Consider the following 21,148-nt stretch of genomic DNA (forward strand, 5'->3'; position numbering starts at 1 on the left):
TTTTGCAAATATTATAAAATACAATTTTCTAAATATATTCCCACGAGCTTGGTGGCAGCACCATACGGTCCCCTAGTGGAATTTCTGTGAACTAATGTAATACTACGGACTAGATTATTGACTATTTTCAAAAGTAAGATAGGATCTTTGCCACTCCCGAAATTAATATTAACGCTTTCAGGCAGGGTCCTCAAAAATAAGCATTTATATTTCAACTACCCGGCGTGCCAGCCGGCAGTATTACATTAGTTCACAGAAATTCCGCTAGGGAACCGTACGGTGCTGCCACCTAATTTGCGAAGATACGGTTCGATGATTGGTTCAATAATCCATCGCGTCATAGCCCGCGAATTTTAAGACTTGGTTAAAAAGATTTGTGTTATAGTCCTTAGATATGTCATTGCACAAAATCCTCAGAAGTCAAATAAACTTTACTCCTTTACAAACTTGTGTAAAACTAGAACCAGATTCCAGCAAAAATGAGATGATGCGAAACAGTAATTTTATATAAAGAATCATTTATTTACATTTATTTAATACTGTACAAAATTATAACAAGTCACAAATCAATTCACATAGATTTCATTCCATATAAACACCATTTATAAACTTCACGTAATTCTTTCTGACTTAAATCTGAAATGAGAACCAGTTACAACAATGAGAACCAGTTACAACAATTCAGTGAACACTTATAAAGTTAATTATAATTGAACAAGAAATTCAAAATTATGAAGAAAATAATAAGCAAGTTGACATTTACGACACAAATCTATGAACCATTTGCAAAATGGCTGAGAATTGAATCATGTCAAATTCAATAAGTTAATCAAGTGCTATCTACAAAGGGATCATTCATTTATTACGTACGCATAAAATGTGTATTTTTCAACCCCCCTCCCCCACTGTACTGTAGGCAAAATCGGCCATTTTTTCGTTCCATTTTTATACGCATTACAGTACACAATTGCACTGACCCCCTCCCCCTCCCCTAATGTGTACGTAATGGATGAATGACCCGTAATTGAATTATTGTGAAACACTTATCAATGGAATCAAAGGCGAGGAATGAAAATGAAATGGCGATCTTTTTATTTTGGTAAAAAACTTTATAAAAACAAATTCTGGCATCGTTTCATTCACCTGTTTATGAATATCGTGTAGTTCTGTGCGTTTAGGTATTTATTAGGTATATACAGACTGCTGATATTCTGGAATAAATTGTATTTACAAGAAGGCGGCACAATTCAAATCAAACATTTATTGATTGATATGAAAGAAAATTGATGGTAAATCAACCTAGTGCAATTCCTAAATTAAAACTTTATCTCAATACACTTTTGCAAATATTAGAAAATTATTTTAAATTATATTCCACGAGCTTGGTGGCAGCACCGTACGGTCCCCTAGCGGAATTTCTGTGAACTAATGTAATACTACGGACTAGATTATTGACTATTTTCAAAAGTAAGATAGGATCTTTGCCACTCCCGAAATTAATATTAACGCTTTCCAGCTATAACAGAGGCAGAGTCCTCAAAAATAAGCATTTATATTTCAACTACCCGGCGTGTCAGCCCGCAGTATTACATTAGTTCACAGAAATCCCGCTAGGGGACCGTACGGTGCTGCCACCTAATTTGCGAAGATACGGTTCGATGATTGGTTCATTAATCCACGCGTCTTAGCCCGCGAATTTTAAGACTTGGTTAAAAGATTTAGTAGTGTTATAGTCCTTAGATATGTCATTGCACAAAATCCTCAGAAGTCAAATAAACTTTACTCCTTTACAAACCTGTCTAAAACTAGAATCAGATTCCAGCAAAAATGAGATGATGCGAAACAGTGATTTTATATAAAGAATCATTTATTTACATTTATTTAATACTGTACAAAATTATAACACGTCACAAATCAATTCACATAGATTTCATTCCATATAAACACCATTTATAAACTTCACGTAATTCTTTCTGACTTAGATCTGAAATGAGAACCAGTTACAACAATGAGAACCAGTTACAAGAATTCAGTGAACACTTATAATTAATTATAATTGAACAAGAAATTCAAAATTATGAAGAAAATAATAAGCAAGTTGACATTTACGACACAAATCTATGAACCATTTGCAAAATGGCTGAGAATTGAATCATGTCAAATTAAATAAGTTCAAATTCAATAAGTTAATCAAGTGCTATCTACAAGGGATCATTCATTTATTACGTACGCATAAAATTTGTATTTTTCAACCCCCCTCCCCCCTGTACACAAAATCAGCCATTTTTTCGTTCCATTTTTATACGCATTACAGTACACAATTGCACTGACCCCCTCCCCTCCCCTAATGTGTACGTAATGAATGAATGACCCGTAATTGAATTATTGTGAAACACTTATCAATGGAATCAAAGGCGAGGAATGAAAATGAAATGGCGATCTTTTTATTTTGGTAAAAAAATTTTTTAAAAACAAATTCTGGCATCGTTTCATTCACCTGTTTATGAATATCGTGTAGTTCTGTGCGTTTAGGTGTTTATTAAATACAGACTGCTGATATTCTGGAATAAATTGTATTTGCATTTACAAGAAGGCGGCACAATTCAAATCAAACATTTATTGATTGATATGAAAGACAATTGATGGTAAATCAACCTTGTGCAATTCCTAAATTAAAACTTTATCTCAATACACTTTTGCAAATATTAGAAAATTATTTTAAATTATATTCCACGAGCTTGGTGGCAGCACCGTACGGTCCCCTAGCGGAATTTCTGTGAACTAATGTAATACTACGGACTAGATTATTGACTATTTTCAAAAGTAAGATAGGATCTTTGCCACTCCCGAAATTAATATTAACGCTTTCCAGCTATAACAGAGGCAGGGTCTTCAAAAATAAGCATTTATATTTCAACTACCCGGCGTGTCAGCCCGCAGTATTACATTAGTTCACAGAAATCCCGCTAGGGGACCGTACGGTGCTGCCACCTAATTTGCGAAGATTCGGTTCGATGATTGGTTCATTAATCCACGCGTCATTGCCCGCGAATTTTAAGACTTGGTTAAAATATTTAGTAGTGTATAGTCCTTAGATACGTCATTGCACAAAATCCTCAGAAGTCAAATAAACTTTACTCCTTTACAAACTTGTGTAAAACTAGAACCAGATTCCAGCAAAAATGAGATGATGCGAAACAGTGATTTTATATAAAGAATCATTTATTTACATTTATTTAATACTGTACAAAATTATAACACGTCACAAATCAATTCACATAGATTTCATTCCATATAAACACCATTTATAAACTTCACGTAATTCTTTCTGACTTAGATCTGAAATGAGAACCAGTTACAACAATTCAGTGAACACTTATAAAGTTAATTATAATTGAACAAGAAATTCAAAATTATGAAGAAAATAATAAGCAAGTTGACATTTACGACACAAATCTATGAACCATTTGCAAAATGGCTGAGAATTGAATCATGTCAAATTCAATAAGTTAATCAAGTGCTATCTACAAGGGATCATTCATTTATTACGTACGCATAAAATTTGTATTTTTCAACCCCCCTCCCCCACTGTACGCAAAATCGGCCATTTTTTCGTTCCATTTTTATACGCATTACAGTACACAATTGCACTGACCCCCTCCCCCTCCCCTAATGTGTACGTAATGGATGAATGACCCGTAATTGAATTATTGTGAAACACTTATCAATGGAATCAAAGGCGAGGAATGAAAATGAAATGGCGATCTTTTTATTTTGGTAAAAAACTTTATAAAAACAAATTCTGGCATCGTTTCATTCACCTGTTTATGAATATCGTGTAGTTCTGTGCGTTTAGGTATTTATTAGGTATATACAGACTGCTGATATTCTGGAATAAATTGTATTTACAAGAAGGCGGCACAATTCAAATCAAACATTTATTGATTGATATGAAAGAAAATTGATGGTAAATCAACCTAGTGCAATTCCTAAATTAAAACTTTATCTCAATACACTTTTGCAAATATTAGAAAATTATTTTAAATTATATTCCACGAGCTTGGTGGCAGCACCGTACGGTCCCCTAGCGGAATTTCTGTGAACTAATGTAATACTACGGACTAGATTATTGACTATTTTCAAAAGTAAGATAGGATCTTTGCCACTCCCGAAATTAATATTAACGCTTTCCAGCTATAACAGAGGCAGAGTCCTCAAAAATAAGCATTTATATTTCAACTACCCGGCGTGTCAGCCCGCAGTATTACATTAGTTCACAGAAATCCCGCTAGGGGACCGTACGGTGCTGCCACCTAATTTGCGAAGATACGGTTCGATGATTGGTTCATTAATCCACGCGTCTTAGCCCGCGAATTTTAAGACTTGGTTAAAAGATTTAGTAGTGTTATAGTCCTTAGATATGTCATTGCACAAAATCCTCAGAAGTCAAATAAACTTTACTCCTTTACAAACCTGTCTAAAACTAGAATCAGATTCCAGCAAAAATGAGATGATGCGAAACAGTGATTTTATATAAAGAATCATTTATTTACATTTATTTAATACTGTACAAAATTATAACACGTCACAAATCAATTCACATAGATTTCATTCCATATAAACACCATTTATAAACTTCACGTAATTCTTTCTGACTTAGATCTGAAATGAGAACCAGTTACAACAATGAGAACCAGTTACAAGAATTCAGTGAACACTTATAATTAATTATAATTGAACAAGAAATTCAAAATTATGAAGAAAATAATAAGCAAGTTGACATTTACGACACAAATCTATGAACCATTTGCAAAATGGCTGAGAATTGAATCATGTCAAATTAAATAAGTTCAAATTCAATAAGTTAATCAAGTGCTATCTACAAGGGATCATTCATTTATTACGTACGCATAAAATTTGTATTTTTCAACCCCCCTCCCCCCTGTACACAAAATCAGCCATTTTTTCGTTCCATTTTTATACGCATTACAGTACACAATTGCACTGACCCCCTCCCCTCCCCTAATGTGTACGTAATGAATGAATGACCCGTAATTGAATTATTGTGAAACACTTATCAATGGAATCAAAGGCGAGGAATGAAAATGAAATGGCGATCTTTTTATTTTGGTAAAAAAATTTTTTAAAAACAAATTCTGGCATCGTTTCATTCACCTGTTTATGAATATCGTGTAGTTCTGTGCGTTTAGGTGTTTATTAAATACAGACTGCTGATATTCTGGAATAAATTGTATTTGCATTTACAAGAAGGCGGCACAATTCAAATCAAACATTTATTGATTGATATGAAAGACAATTGATGGTAAATCAACCTTGTGCAATTCCTAAATTAAAACTTTATCTCAATACACTTTTGCAAATATTAGAAAATTATTTTAAATTATATTCCACGAGCTTGGTGGCAGCACCGTACGGTCCCCTAGCGGAATTTCTGTGAACTAATGTAATACTACGGACTAGATTATTGACTATTTTCAAAAGTAAGATAGGATCTTTGCCACTCCCGAAATTAATATTAACGCTTTCCAGCTATAACAGAGGCAGGGTCTTCAAAAATAAGCATTTATATTTCAACTACCCGGCGTGTCAGCCCGCAGTATTACATTAGTTCACAGAAATCCCGCTAGGGGACCGTACGGTGCTGCCACCTAATTTGCGAAGATTCGGTTCGATGATTGGTTCATTAATCCACGCGTCATTGCCCGCGAATTTTAAGACTTGGTTAAAATATTTAGTAGTGTATAGTCCTTAGATACGTCATTGCACAAAATCCTCAGAAGTCAAATAAACTTTACTCCTTTACAAACTTGTGTAAAACTAGAACCAGATTCCAGCAAAAATGAGATGATGCGAAACAGTGATTTTATATAAAGAATCATTTATTTACATTTATTTAATACTGTACAAAATTATAACACGTCACAAATCAATTCACATAGATTTCATTCCATATAAACACCATTTATAAACTTCACGTAATTCTTTCTGACTTAGATCTGAAATGAGAACCAGTTACAACAATTCAGTGAACACTTATAAAGTTAATTATAATTGAACAAGAAATTCAAAATTATGAAGAAAATAATAAGCAAGTTGACATTTACGACACAAATCTATGAACCATTTGCAAAATGGCTGAGAATTGAATCATGTCAAATTCAATAAGTTAATCAAGTGCTATCTACAAGGGATCATTCATTTATTACGTACGCATAAAATTTGTATTTTTCAACCCCCCTCCCCCACTGTACGCAAAATCGGCCATTTTTTCGTTCCATTTTTATACGCATTACAGTACACAATTGCACTGACCCCTCCCCCTCCCCTAATGCGTACGTAATGAATGAATGATCCCCAATTGAATTATTGTGAAACACTTATCAATGGAATCAAAGGCGAGGAATGAAAATGAAATGGCGATCTTTTTATTTTGGTAAAAAACTTTATAAAAACAAATTCTGGCATCGTTTCATTCACCTGTTTATGAATATCGTGTAGTTCTGTGCGTTTAGGTATTTATTAAATACAGACTGCTGATATTCTGGAATAAATTGTATTTACAAGAAGGCGGCACAATTCAAATCAAACATTTATTGATTGATATGAAAGAAAATTGATGGTAAATCAACCTAGTGCAATTCCTAAATTAAAACTTTATCTCAATACACTTTTACAAATATTAGAAAATTATTTTAAATTATATTCCACGAGCTTGGTGGCAGCACCGTACGGTCCCCTAGCGGAATTTCTGTGAACTAATGTAATACTACGGACTAGATTATTGACTATTTTCAAAAGTAAGATAGGATCTTTGCCACTCCCGAAATTAATATTAACGCTTTCCAGCTATAACAGAGGCAGAGTCCTCAAAAATAAGCATTTATATTTCAACTACCCGGCGTGTCAGCCCGCAGTATTACATTAGTTCACAGAAATCCCGCTAGGGGACCGTACGGTGCTGCCACCTAATTTGCGAAGATTCGGTTCGATGATTGGTTCATTAATCCACGCGTCATTGCCCGCGAATTTTAAGACTTGGTTAAAAGATTTAGTAGTGTTTTAGTCCTTAGATATGTCATTGCACAAAATCCTCAGAAGTCAAATAGACTTTACTCCTTTACAAACTTGTCTAAAACTAGAACCAGATTCCAGCAAAAATGAGATGATGCGAAACAGTGATTTTATACAAAGAATCATTTATTTACATTTATTTAATACTGTACAAAATTATAACACGTCACAAATCAATTCACATAGATTTCATTCCATATAAACACCATTTATAAACTTCACGTAATTCTTTCTGACTTAGATCTGAAATGAGAACCAGTTACAACAATGAGAACCAGTTACAACAATTCAGTGAACACTTATAAAGTTAATTATAATTGAACAAGAAATTCAAAATTATGAAGAAAATAATAAGCAAGTTGACATTTACGACACAAATCTATGAACCATTTGCAAAATGGCTGAGAATTGAATCATGTCAAATTCAATAAGTTAATCAAGTGCTATCTACAAAGGGATCATTCATTTATTACGTACGCATAAAATTTGTATTTTTCAACCCCCCTCCCCCTCTGTACGCATAATCGGCCATTTTTTCATATACATTCAGCATTACAGTACGCAATTGCTCTGACCCCTCCCCCTCCCCTAATGTGTACATAATGAATGAATGACCCCCAATTGAATTATTGTGAAACACTTATCAATGGAATCAAAACCTTGGGGCAAAGTTAACTGCTGCAATTTCTTCATTGTTATTTTCGCGAGCTTTTGTCACTATGGTAATATTTTTAACTATGGTAATTAGGTTTTGAGAACTCACTTTGTAAATTGAGTTTTTCGAGGATTTCGCGAGTTTCCGTTTTACTCTCCATATTACTGATCAGATTCACCGGTTTAATCGTCGGCATGGCGATGTCGTAATAGATGTATATTTTACCGGTAAACGTAACGTAAACCAACGCCGGAACATTTACTCCTGGATTAACAGCAAAATTACCTGCAATTTAAATATACCATTACATCAAAGATCAGATATTAGGACACTGGGACAGCCCCCGATAAACCCCAGTCGTTATAACAATGATATGATATACCTGCACAAAATGCTGCTACATTCTCATCAAACAGAAATCTAATAACTTCTTTATTGTAGTTGATGATATAAGTTTGACCGTCCCAGGAACATGTGACTACTTCATCTTGACCATCTCCCTACAATAATTCAATCAATATCATCTATAAAATCCACAGTTCTGGACACAGTTCCACAATCCAGTTCCACAGATCTGGAAACAGTTCCACAATCCAGTTCCACAGTTCTGGACACAGTTCCACAATCCCGTCCCACAGTTCTGGACACAGTTCCACAGATCTGGAAACAGTTCCACAATCCAGTTCCACAGTTCTGGACACAGTTCCACAATCCCGTCCCACAGTTCTGGACACAGTTCCAAAATCCCGTTCCACAGTTCTGGACACAGTTCCACAATCCCGTCCCACAGTTCTGGACACAGTTCCAAAATCCCGTTCCACAGTTCTGGACACAGTTCCACAATCCAGTTCCACAGATCTGGAAACAGTTCCACAATCCCGTTCCACAGTTCTGGACACAGTTCCACAATCCAGTTCCACAGATCTGGAAACAGTTCCACAATCCAGTTCCACAGTTCTGGACACAGTTCCACAATCCAGTTCCACAGATCTGGAAACAGTTCCACAATCCCGTTCCACAGATCAGTCTGCAGACATTAGATTGATAGCAGCTGATTTGATACTTACCATAACATCAAGTTTTCCCAGTGAGAAGAATTGTTGTTCTAACTGCATGAACCACTCCACAACTTCATTCTCCAGTAATATCACAGTACCTACACAGAAATACAGTAGTATCACAGTACCTACACAGAAATACAGTAATATCACAGTGCCTACACAGAAATACAGTAATATCACAGTAACTACACAGAAATACAGTAATATCACAGTACCTACACAGAAATACAGTAGTATCACAGTACCTACACAGAAATACAGTAATATCACAGTACCTACACAGAAATACAGTAATATCACAGTACCTACACAGAAATACAGTAATATCACAGTACCTGCACAGAAATACAGTAATATCACAGTACCTACACAGAAATACAGTAATATCACAGTGCCTACACAGAAATACAGTAATATCACAGTACCTACACAGAAATACAGTAATATCACAGTAACTACACAGAAATACAGTAATATCACAGTACCTACACAGAAATACAGTAATATCACAGTACCTACACAGAAATACAGCAATATCACAGTACCTACACAGAAATACAGTAATATCACAGTACCTACACAGAAATACAGTAATATCACAGTACCTACACAGAAATACAGTAATATCACAGTACCTACACAGAAATACAGTAATATCACAGTACCTACACAGAAATACAGTAATATCACAGTACCTACACAGAAATACAGTAATATCACAGTACCTACACAGAAATACAGTAATATCACAGTACCTACACAGAAATACAGTAATATCACAGTACCTACACAGAAATACAGTAATATCACAGTGCCTACACAGAAATACAGCAATATCACAGTACCTACACAGAAATACAGTAATATCACAGTACCTACACAGAAATACAGCAATATCGCAGTACCTACACAGAAATACAGTAATATCACGGTACCTACACAGAAATACAGTAATATCGCAGTACCTACACATAAATACAGTAATATCACAGTACCTGCACAGAAATACAGTAATATCGCAGTAACTACACAGAAATACAGCAATAGCGCAGTACCTACACAGAAATACAGCAATATCACAGTACCTACACAGAAATATTGAGATTGAGGATTTACCCAATTTCCCCCTGGTGCAGGTTGATGAAACTGCAGTTTAATGCTTACCGTCCAGTGTAGAAAGAGCGCAATGAATCACTGGTTTACCATCTTTAATTTTACCGGTTTTTAACCCGCCCAGCGCAACCGTGGTTACGTTTGAACTGCGAACGAGAGCCGATCCTAACGGGTAATATACCACAGACGGACCTAAATGTTTATCGCTATAGCGACAAAACAAAAACAAACAATCAATATTCTTCATACATCAGACATTTTAATTGGATACTAAAACTAACATTACCATGGCGACGCATCAGACGCATCTGACGGTTCAACGCTTCGAATCAACTTCACAAAACTGCCACCAGGCTGCGCTACTAGTAATTCAATATGGCCGTCTAAATCATGACTGACAGTGATAGACCCAACCTGTCAATATATAATACACATCTGTATACCGGGTTGCACCCAACAGAAATCAGGACTGAAATCTAGAGGATCGGGTTTTCAATATAGGAAGATATGCCTCAAGTTGGGACAGGAGATTACAGGAGAACTGGAGAGAAGGGTCAGTTTTTGTAAGGATACTGATTATCTGTCAATAATCCTGGGACAGGGTCCAGGCTGCTGCTGCTGCTGAGGAGTACAGCGTCCAGTCTGCTGCTGCTGCTGCTGTATCAGTAGCTGCTGCTGCAGCTTGTTTCAGTAGCTGTTCCTACAGCTGTATCATGAGCTGCTGCTGTAGCTGTATCAGTAGCTGCTGCGGCTGCTGCTGTATCAGTAGCTGCTGCGGCTGCTGCTGCTGCTGCTGCTGCTGCTGCATCAGTAGCTGCTGCTGTAGCTGTATCAGTAGCTGCTGCTGCTGCATCAGTAGCTGCGGCTGCTGCTGTATCAGTAGCTGCTGCTGCTGCTGCTGCTGCTGCTGCTGCTGCTGCTGTATCAGTAGCTGCTGCTGTAGCTGTATCAGTAGCTGCTGCTGCTGAGGAGTACTGGGTTCAGGCTGATTATTGATTATATTTACCTGTCCTGCAAGTTGCCATTTTTCTAATTGAACAATAGAACCGGTAACAGTAGAAGCAGACGCAGTTTCGATTCTACTATCGGGAGTGAGACCTTCGATCCATCGGAATAAACAAACAACTCGATCAGAATATCCGATAACTAATTCTGTCAAACCATCGCCATCTAGTGAGAAATTATAACATAAAATATCAGCGAGACCGTTGTCATCTAGTGAGAAACTATTACGTTAAATATCAGCGAGACCGTTGCCATCTAGTGAGAAACTATTACGTTAAATATCAGCGAGACCGTTGCCATCTAGTGAGAAACTATTACATTAAATATCAGCGAGACCGTTGCCATCTAGTGAGAAACTATTACGTTAAATATCAGCGAGACCGTTGCCATCTAGTGAGAAACTATTACGTTAAATATCAGCGAGACCGTTGCCATCTAGTGAGAAACTATTACATTAAATATCAGCGAGACCGTTGCCATCTAGTGAGAAACTATTACGTTAAATATCAGCGAGACCGTTGCCATCTAGTGAGAAACTATTACATTAAATATCAGCGAGACCGTTGCCATCTAGTGAGAAACTATAACATTATATATCAGCGAGACCGTTGCCATCTAGTGAGAAACTATAACATTATATATCAGCGAGACCGTTGCCATCTAGTGAGAAACTATTACATTAAATATCAGCGAGACCGTTGCCATCTAGTGAGAAACTATTACATTAAATATCAGCGAGACCGTTGCCATCTAGTGAGAAACTATTACATTAAATATTAGCGAGACCGTTGCCATCTAGTGAGAAACTATTACATTAAATATGAGCGAGACCGTTGCCATCTAGTGAGAAACTATTACATTAAATATCAGCGAGAACGTTGCCATCTAGTGAGAAACTATAACATTAAATATCAGCGAGACTGTTGCCATCTAGTGAGAAACTATTACATTAAATATCAGCGAGAACGTTGCCATCTAGTGAGAAACTATAACATTAAATATCAGCGAGACCATTGCCATCTAGCGAGAAAATGTATATCACTAATATCATTGAAATTCGGTGAAATAAACTGACCTACTAACCTACATCTTGTAGTAACATCACGCGACTATTCGCTGATAACTGTTGAGTGAACGACGGTTGAATATAGGTGGCGCTGTCATCGATAGAATCATCGTTTAAATGTTTATCAGACTAGAATGAAAGTGATTTCAGAGCTAATTGTTATCAGTGATATATACTATGATCGTGTAGCTGATTTCAGTTAGTCTGCAGTCCAGGGAGTCTAAGGGTGAGGTAGTCCAGGGGAGTCTAAGGGTGAGGTAGTCCGGGGGTGGGAGGTAGTGATTTACCTGTTGTGTATTAGTACTAATGTTACATGTATTCACAGTCGGTCCTGGATCAAACTCTTGTTCCTCATTCAGATCAAACACGTGACATTTACCTTCAGCCGTTAAACAGACGATATTATTCTGAAATTAATCAATATGAAACTGAGAGACGGTCCCCGCGTAATGGAATACAGATTGTGAGATGGTCCCCCCAGGTGGTACGTACCTTGCCATGATTGAATATATCACCGATACTGATACATGTAATCTGTAATCACAATCACAATCACAATCACTGTAAAATCATACACACACAGTACACAATCAGTAATACAATCATTACATGTAGTTACCATGCCTAAATGTTTGGAATATTTCCAAGGGACTCCTGCACTGGTAGTCAATGGGACTCCCGCACTGGCAGTCAATGGGACTCCTGCACTGGTAGTCAATGGGACTCCCCCACTACTTGATGTTCCACCTGCAGAAGTCAATGGGACTCCTGTGCCAGTTGATGATGTGTTTTCACTAGAAGTCGATGCTCCATCGGAAGTTGCCGGGACTCCACCAGTTGTTGACTGAACTCCAGTAGTCATCGGGACTCCTCCGGCAGTTGATGGGACTCCTGCCGAAGTCGTTGGGACTCCAGTAGTCCATGTGGCTCCCCCTTTAAAAACCGCTAATTCCCCATCAATATTTCCTATCACTAATTCATTACTCTGAAATAACAATACAGTAATCGTTACTATGGATACTGACGCGATCATTGTCTACGGTAACTATGGATACCGACCTGATCATTGTCTACATCTCCGATGACGAGAGCCTCGTTAAATACGTTTCCCGTAAAATCATATTCTAATTTCTTCACAAATGAAACTGTTCTCATTGTTGTTATTAGTTGCCGGGCAACTGGGGAGAGTCAGTGATCGTTTCACAATCGGAAAATATCGATAAAATGCATGATTTCTGTTTCTGTTTGTAACCTGTGGATGAGAGGAAAATGTTAAACTTGTTAAGTCTATCAGAGCAGAAAGATGGATCCATCATAAAGCTGTAGAGAGGCTGGAACTGGAAGAAACTGCTGCCTGGTCATCTGTGGAGGAGGTGGAGGGAGGAGTGGAGGGAGAGCAAGTTTTCGAATGAGATTGTAATTTTCATCATCATCATCATCATCATCATCATCAAATTCACGGACGGAAGGAGGCCTGGTGGCGGCCTATTGGTGTCCGGCTCGTTTGTTGATTAGTATTGGTTAGGTGACAGGGTTTCCATAAAAAGCTCTCTCACTTAGTAGTGATCTTTCATTAAAAATAATTGGTATATTTATTCATTACTAAAAGATTAAATTATTTATAGAGTTGATTGGTTGAATTTTATTTTAAAAAAATCTGATCAGTCATGATTATGGCGTAGTTCATTTGATAAGCCATACACGCTTGATTTCTAGCCATTTTGTAGAATTTGCTACAAGGAGAAGGTTTTATTCGGTCCATAAATACGAGTGTTGTTAGTGTTATTCTGAAAAAGGTAAAGGAAGTGCGTGTGGCCCAAGGTGAACGTATCGGCAACCTCTATGGAGGTACCAGGATGGGTACCAGGATTTTAAAACGGATCAGGGTAAAAGTGCAGATCCGCACCTCTCGTGATTGACGCAATCTACTGAATGATAGAATCCAGGCTAAATCTTTCTAGTGAAGATATATTAAGATTAACCAATGGCAATGTATGAATTGCTGATGACATTTTGAATCTGAAACAAACTAATAAATCAAAATACATGCAATTTCCAAAAAGGGGAAAAAATCATTAACATTTCTTCAACAAACCTTTAAAATTGTTGAATACACTGACTTAGAGCGAGAATACACAATTTATTTGAATTGAACTTGGAAAAATCAATATAATTTGAATTGAATTCGCTAGGCGGCAGCATCAGCTGGTGTAGGAACCTAGATGGCAGCACCGGCCGGTCAGTTCAGAATCAATCGGCGGGAACATAGCGGGCTTCCAAAATCCAATTGTCAGATTTTAGAAAAAACTAAGCGATTAGGAACCTCTGGTAAATATATTAACCTTAATATCGACGAAAGAATCATTGAAAGTGCGCTGAATAACTGTTAATAGGTACATCTGATCGCTCCCGGCTGGGGGCAGGGATTTAAGGTGGACTTGGTTATTGGTTCTAAAATATCAAAAATTGTTGAAGCCACTTTGAACCTTGAAACTTTGAGAAATTTATTTGTATTTTTAGAATAAAAGGAATAATGGAAAATATTTTACGATCTACGGAGAATGTGTTAAAAACAGCAGCGTCAACGGAGCAGCAGGAAAACTTGAAACCACAGGCAACAAAAATATCAGCAGATTCCTCCTCGGATAAAACGTAATGACACTGGACTCGGTGCTGATAGCTCACCCGGGCAATGTGGGCGCTCATCTGGGTGATGTGGGCACTCACCCGGGCGATGTGGGCGCTCATCCGGGCAATGTGCGCACTCATCCGGGCGGCGTGGGCGTGTCTCACAAATCATAACTATTCAATTAATATTCATCAATTATTTATTACTTGAACTTGAGAAACAATTAATTTCAGAACTGTTTTAATCTTGTTACAGTTGCCACGATGAACAGCAATATTTAGACGCAATTCGACAAATACTGAAATCAGGAGTAATAAAAGATGATCGTACGGGAACCGGTATTAAATCTATATTCGGGATGCAGTTCAGATATAATCTAAGAGGTAATTCCGTTGTATGACTAAAGAGGGCGATAGGAGTCTCATTCCAAACAATCATCTAGACCGAGTCCACGGGCACATTCCTAGGGCACGTGGTCCGCCGGGTTAAATGTCATCTGAAAGATGTTTTTATTTTCCGTAGAAAGTTTCCCATTATTGACGACGAAGAAGGTATTTTTCCGAGGTTTAGCCGAAGAGTTATTGTGGTTTATAAAAGGCTCGACGGACGGTAAAGAATTAACGGCGAAACGAGTTCGAATCTGGGAGGCGAACGGAACTAGAGAATTCCTCGATAATAGAGGTCTCCACCATCACGAGGAAGGTTCGTGCTGTTTTAAACTCGGGTTGGAGTTTGTGGCCCCGTCGCTCTGTTGGTTAGTAACCACGGTGACAATTGAAATTGCGTGTTTACAAAGATGATTACGCTTGAAATGGACTGGATGCTTCACCCCTGACTGGTCCCGAGTCAGAGATTGTTTTGATAAATAGTTTGTTCTATTTCAGGTGATTTAGGTCCCGTTTATGGATTTCAATGGAGACATTTCGGTGCGGAATATAAGAATTGTCACAGTGATTACAGTGGTCTGGGAACTGATCAATTACAACATGTTATTGATCAAATTAAAACTAATCCTTACAGCAGACGTATTATCATGTCAGCTTGGAATCCACCCGGTAATTATCATTCCTCTCTCTCTCATCCACTTTCCTCTCTCTCCTTATTCCACTCATCCACTTTCCTCATTCCTCTCATCCACTCTCATTCCACTCATCCACTCTCCTCTCTTATTCCACTCATCCACTTTCCTCTCTCTCCTTATTCCACTCATCCACTTTCCTCATTCCTCTCATCCACTCTCATTCCACTCATCCACTCTCCTCTCTTATTCCACTCATCCACTTTCCTCTCTCCTCATTCCTCTCATCCACTCTCCTCATTCCACTCATCCACTTTCCTCACTTCTCATCCATTTTCCTCCATCGATAAACTTACGGTTGTATTTTAATGTTTCAGATATACCGAAGATGGCGCTACCTCCTTGTCACGCTCTCGTACAGTTTTACGTTGCTAATGGTGAATTGTCTTGTCAACTCTATCAGAGATCAGCTGATATGGTAAATCATCGAACCGCCCTCCTATAGCGGAACCTCATTATAATGACCTCGCACCCTCCTATAGCGGAACCTCATTATAATGACCTCGCACCCTCCTATAGCGGAACCTCGTTATAATGACCTCGCACCCTCCTATAGCGGAACCTCGTTATAATGACCTCGCACCCTCCTATAGCGGAACCTCGTTATAATGACCTCGCACCCTCCTATAGCGGAATAATCAACTAATTCAAACTATCAGTTAAAACAAACTGCTTTAAACCAGTTTCACGAAAAGGTTTAAGCTCAAAACGGTTAAATTTGAATTGTTGTCCTCATTGAAAACATGAAGTAACCAATGGTGGTTACCCCAAAAATTTGAGTTAAACTTTTTTGTGAAACCGATCTCGTATTTCCAGTTTTCACTCTCTACCAGTTTTAGTGAGTGTATATATATATATTGCAGGGTTTAGGAGTACCGTTTAACATAGCTAGTTACGCCCTGTTAACGTGTATGATCGCGCAGATAACTGATTTAAAACCCGGTGATTTCGTTCACACTCTCGGAGACGCCCATGTTTACCTCGATCATATCGAACCTCTCAACGAACAGGTAACGACATCTATTATTCAATCTCTGTACTACCGGTTAACTCAACGTTACCCTCTCGGCACGATATCGCCGCGCCAACCGACTCGTTATTGTAGTATTATTATCGTTTCAGTTGTCGCGGAAACCGTATCCGTTCCCGAAATTGATGTTCAAACGGAAAGTGGAAAATATCAACGATTTTAAAATGGAGGATTTCGAAATTCAGGATTACGTTTCACATCCAAAAATAACTATGAAAATGGCCGTCTAGCGTAGACTGTAGACTACTGTCTGTGGCGTAGACTGTAGACTACTATCTAGTGTAGACTGTAGACTACAATCTGTGGCATAGACTGTAGACTACTATCTAGTGTAGACTGTAGATCTTTAAACTTGCATTTAAATATGTATCTTTGTACAAGACATTTTGTATCAATAAAAAACTTTTGTGAATTGTTAAATGAAAATTTAATCAAGTTTTATTTTGTTTAATTTTTTTTGGAAAAAAGGACATCATTCAATCACACATCATTGGCAGGATACTCCCCCTAGTGGCAGTTAACAGTTATACAATCAAAACGCATGAAATGAAGAAAATTAAAACAGATGGAGACTCTTAACCCAGATACGCGCCGCAATTATACATCATTACACGCGAAAAAAAAGAGCAAAAAGAATATTTGTATCAATTACAAGAAACATGAACAAACTGCGTCCAGAATCAGAGATATAATTTTAACCCGATCTCTGGACAGATTTCATCCAAACTGGGTCCAGGGACACAGATTTCAGCCAAACTGGGTCCAGGGACACAGATTTCAGCCAAACTGGGTCCAGGGACACAGATTTCAGCCAAACTGGGTCCAGGGACACAGATTTCAGCCAAACTGGGTCCAGGGACACAGATTTCAGCCAAACTGGGTCCAGGGACACAGATTTCAGCCAAACTGGGTCCAGGGACACAGATTTCAGCCAAACTGGGTCCAGGGACACAGATTTCAGCCAAACTGGGTCCAGGGACACAGATTTCAGCCAAACTGGGTCCAGGGACACAGATTTCAGCCAAACTGGGTCCAGGGACACAGATATCAGCTAAACTGGGTCCAGGGACACAGATTTCAGCCAAACTGGGTCCAGGGACACAGATTTCAGCCAAACTGGGTCCAGGGACACAGATTTCAGCCAAACTGGGTCCAGGGACACAGATTTCAGCCAAACTGGATCCAAAAACATAAGCAGAACTACTACAATAATACGTAGTAGGAAATGGTTCTGAAGCATAACATATTTACACAGTACCAGGTAATTACTCTTAACTCTTATTCGTTATAATTTAAATTGTCCAATCATCTTTTTCTGATTTTTTAAAATATCAACGAAAATTTGACTTGAATTGCGATTACGTGACCATGCCTTCGTCATCATAGTCACCATTGTTGTGTGGAGGGGAACTAGCACCGAATTCAGACGACTGAAAATAAAACCAAATATTCCGATTTCAACCACCAGGAGTCGCTAGTAGTAGTAGTGACAAATCCAGCGAATTACTCAAAATTTAAGAGATTTTCTCATAAACCCATTCAATCAAAAAAAAGCAAATTAGAAAAATATTCACTGAAGCTAAAATGCGTTTAAATACCTGAAACAGAGCCTGTCTGACAGGGGGCGCTGTTTGTCTGACGGGTGATGTCTCTTCCAACAATCGAGGACTTCCTTGTTGCGCGATAATGGAATAATTCGGCGACGAATCTAACAACGCAGCAGCCGGGTTACCATGGTAACAATCACTAGAGAAACTATTGTTATGCACAGCCGATGAGAACGGATTGTTTTGTTTGTCGGGAGTCGACGCGATGAAATCATTCGCTCCGATTCGTGATAACTGTTGAGTTACTCCTAATAATCCATCGGGTTCGACCGTTATTATCACCCAAATCACCTCTACAATATATCATCATCATTATTATTATTATTATTATCATAATTCTATTATTATGAATATAAATGATATAATGTTATTGATATTCATATACAGTCCACCCCCGATATACCACGGGCCCATATCGGTGCAGAACGATTTTGGCGGTATATCGGGTGTGCTTTTCTATGTATTTATATAGAGATGAACATTGAGTAGACCTGGCAGTAGGCGGGGGTGGCGGTAAATGGACGGGCGGTTCATCGGGGGGTTCACTATTCTAAAGCATCATGTATCTACAAGTATTGCACCTTGCACACAAAGCACGTGGTCACACAGCGCCTTAGTAATTACAGCCCAAGGCTTGTACTGTGTCCCTCATCTTGTAAAAAAGTATGTAAACTCCTTTATTGTACAATCATCTTAGATGATATAATGATCAAAATTATATATATATATATATAATTCATAGGTAACTAGGTAACTGTAACAATTACATCTAATCTGACCGAGAGGACGGACACTACAAACAGGATGGTTAACACTACAGACCGGTTTGTCGTATATTCTTACCTCCGAAATACTGACCGATAGCCGTACTCATTCTCCATTGACCTTGATAAATACCAGGAGTAACCGGACTGGTCATACTGATACAAACATCGACTGTATCTAAAGGTTTAATACTATCTACCATGTGTTGTGTTTGTGTTCCAAGTAAATCTCCCTGTAGGAATTTCAGTGACACGCCCGGTGGCCATTCTTCATCTCCTGAAATATACTTTTATTTTCAAACGTCTGATATTTGATGCAGGGATCCAATTCCACGAAATGTGGATTCAGAACTGTGGAACTGGGTCCAGAACTGTGGAACTGGGTCCAGAACTGTGGAACTGGTTCCAGAACTGTGGAACAGGGTCCAGAACTGTGGAACTGGATCCAGAACTGTGGAGCAGGGTCGAGAACTGTGGAATTGAGTCCAGAACTGTGGAACTGAGTCCAGAACAGTGTAACAGGGTCCAGTGAATAACTAGGTAACTGTTACTAGGCAACTGTAACTAGGTAACTGTTAGTCTGTGTGACAAGGCGTTGGCGGCGGACTCTAACCTGAATTCTGTATCCTCCATGTTTTAGTGAACTGTGTATTTGGAGGCACTGATTCACCCTCCCCGATTGTTATATCGTTGATTAGTCTCATGTTCGGCAGTTTATCTTGTTTTGGTTGTTCGAAGTCGAAGTAAGCGCAGACAGCAGCTTGTAGGTTCCTGTAAAATCAACAAACATTGCACCAGCTGGCAGCTTACAAATATAGCTTCAACAGCTTCTGATTTTAACTGAGATAGAACTAAGGCCAAAGCGCTTTACGATCAGTTTGCGATTTTTACAGGACTGGTATGGTTAAATTAAACCGAAGTTCACTAGAGGTGGCGCTATTTTGTTTAGTAGCTGCCGTAGGCGCAGCCGCAGTCTGTATTTATACGAGTTGATATGAAATTATGAGTTAAGAATTGGGTAAGAATCTCTTACCAATTATTCATTTCAAGAAAGAAAGCGCAGCTACCAGTTCCCAGCTGATAACCGAGTAGTTTCTGAAACTGTCCAATCAGAACATCTTTATCAGTGGTTCCCATTCTACTGAACTGCTGTAATAATTGTGAATCGATATCGTTATTATCCACATCCATTGTTTGTTTGTTTATCAATGTTTTATTGAATTGTTATCGAACGTTTAACACGATTAAAATCAATCACAAACATCAATTCCGTCATCATTACTCCTCTACTACACAACGACATATTGATGACGTCATAAGGAGGAGCCGGTTGCCACTAAAAATAGGAGGTAATCCTCACGTCCGGTCCATGAGTCCGATTCCGAATGGTCACGTGACCTAGGGTTAGGGTTAGTACGGGCCAAATAGAGATTCTGACTGGGTCTCATCACGTGACCTAGGGTTAGGGTTAGTACGGGCCAACCAGGGATTCTGACTGGATCTTATCACGTGACCTAGGGTTAGGGTTAGTACGGGCCAAATAGAGATTCTGGCTGGGTCTCATCACGTGACCTAGGGTTAGGGTTAGTACGGTCCAAATAGAGATTCTGGCTGGATCTCATCACGTGACCTAGGGTTAGGGTTAGTACGGGCCTAATAGAGATTCTGGCTGGGTCTCATCACGTGACCTAGGGTTAGGGTTAGTACGGGCCAAATAGAGATTCTGGCTGGGTCTCATCACGTGACCTAGGGTTAGGGTTAGTACGGGCCAACCAGGAATTCTGACTGGATCTTATCACGTGACCTAGGGTTAGGGTTTGTACGGGCCAAATAGAGATTCTGGCTGGGATCATCACGTGACCTGGGGTTAGGGTTAGTACGGGCCAACCAGGAATTCTGACTGGGATCATCACGTGACCTAGGGTTAGGGTTAGTACGGGACAAATAGAGATTCTGGCTGGGTCTCATCACGTGACCTAGGGTTAGGGTTAGTACGGGACAAATAGAGATTCTGGCTGGGTCTCATCACGTGACCTAGGGTTAGGGTT

At 38.6% G+C, this 21,148-nt stretch overlaps 3 protein-coding genes across 5 annotated transcripts; 1 reads left to right on the top strand and 2 right to left on the bottom strand.

The window, feature by feature from the left end:
* Nucleotides 1-558: 558 nt before the first annotated feature.
* On the bottom strand, nucleotides 559-14,148 carry LOC141912698 (KICSTOR complex protein ITFG2-like). Of its 3 annotated transcripts, none has more exons than XM_074804034.1 (13): nucleotides 14,088-14,148; nucleotides 13,052-13,244; nucleotides 12,612-12,977; nucleotides 12,485-12,526; nucleotides 12,280-12,399; nucleotides 12,010-12,121; nucleotides 10,928-11,091; nucleotides 10,208-10,335; nucleotides 9,973-10,127; nucleotides 8,815-8,903; nucleotides 8,130-8,247; nucleotides 7,856-8,032; nucleotides 559-636 (listed from the first exon to the last, which is right to left on the bottom strand). In XM_074804034.1, exons 2-13 carry the CDS (start codon nucleotides 13,145-13,147, stop codon nucleotides 572-574), a joined length of 1,632 nt encoding a protein of 543 aa, XP_074660135.1. In that variant the 5' UTR covers nucleotides 13,148-13,244; nucleotides 14,088-14,148; the 3' UTR covers nucleotides 559-571. The 3 variants fall into 3 exon arrangements, with proteins under 3 accessions (XP_074660135.1, XP_074660134.1, XP_074660136.1); XM_074804033.1 differs by lacking the exon at nucleotides 559-636 and adding an exon at nucleotides 7,226-7,335; XM_074804035.1 differs by lacking the exons at nucleotides 559-636; nucleotides 14,088-14,148 and adding exons at nucleotides 7,226-7,335; nucleotides 13,899-13,926.
* Nucleotides 14,149-14,249: 101 nt separating this feature from the next.
* LOC141912565 (thymidylate synthase-like) lies at nucleotides 14,250-17,135 on the top strand. Its single transcript, XM_074803849.1, has 8 exons — nucleotides 14,250-14,320; nucleotides 14,513-14,644; nucleotides 14,877-15,004; nucleotides 15,144-15,323; nucleotides 15,506-15,676; nucleotides 16,017-16,117; nucleotides 16,563-16,709; nucleotides 16,822-17,135. The coding sequence occupies exons 2-8, from the start codon at nucleotides 14,526-14,528 to the stop codon at nucleotides 16,957-16,959; spliced, it is 984 nt and encodes a 327-aa protein (XP_074659950.1). The 5' UTR covers nucleotides 14,250-14,320; nucleotides 14,513-14,525; the 3' UTR covers nucleotides 16,960-17,135.
* LOC141912568 (protein ILRUN-like) lies at nucleotides 17,104-20,414 on the bottom strand. The gene is made up of 5 exons (XM_074803850.1): nucleotides 20,134-20,414; nucleotides 19,714-19,871; nucleotides 19,180-19,377; nucleotides 18,328-18,629; nucleotides 17,104-18,159 (listed from the first exon to the last, which is right to left on the bottom strand). Exons 1-5 carry the CDS (start codon nucleotides 20,289-20,291, stop codon nucleotides 18,088-18,090), a joined length of 888 nt encoding a protein of 295 aa, XP_074659951.1. The 5' UTR covers nucleotides 20,292-20,414; the 3' UTR covers nucleotides 17,104-18,087.
* Between the last annotated feature and the right edge of the window lie 734 nt (nucleotides 20,415-21,148).

The sequence above is a fragment of the Tubulanus polymorphus genome, chromosome 11, assembly GCF_964204645.1.
Source record: "Tubulanus polymorphus chromosome 11, tnTubPoly1.2, whole genome shotgun sequence".
Lineage (NCBI taxonomy): Eukaryota > Metazoa > Nemertea > Palaeonemertea > Tubulaniformes > Tubulanidae > Tubulanus > Tubulanus polymorphus.

Coding starts and splice junctions, on each gene's coding strand:
- LOC141912698 (XM_074804034.1), bottom strand. CDS start 13,147: ATGAGAACAGTTTCATTTGTGAAGAAATTAGAATATGATTTTACGGGA. Junction 12,122..12,279: donor TTAGTACTAATACACAACAG/GTAAATCACTAC, acceptor CTTTCATTCTAG/TCTGATAAACATTTAAACGA. Junction 8,904..9,972: donor CGCTCTTTCTACACTGGACG/GTAAGCATTAAA, acceptor ATTTCTGTGTAG/GTACTGTGATATTACTGGAG.
- LOC141912565 (XM_074803849.1), top strand. CDS start 14,526: ATGGAAAATATTTTACGATCTACGGAGAATGTGTTAAAAACAGCAGCG. Junction 16,118..16,562: donor ATCAGAGATCAGCTGATATG/GTAAATCATCGA, acceptor TATATATTGCAG/GGTTTAGGAGTACCGTTTAA. Junction 16,710..16,821: donor TCGAACCTCTCAACGAACAG/GTAACGACATCT, acceptor TTATCGTTTCAG/TTGTCGCGGAAACCGTATCC.
- LOC141912568 (XM_074803850.1), bottom strand. CDS start 20,291: ATGGATGTGGATAATAACGATATCGATTCACAATTATTACAGCAGTTC. Junction 19,378..19,713: donor ATGGAGGATACAGAATTCAG/GTTAGAGTCCGC, acceptor AGTATATTTCAG/GAGATGAAGAATGGCCACCG. Junction 18,630..19,179: donor TATCGGTCAGTATTTCGGAG/GTAAGAATATAC, acceptor GATATATTGTAG/AGGTGATTTGGGTGATAATA.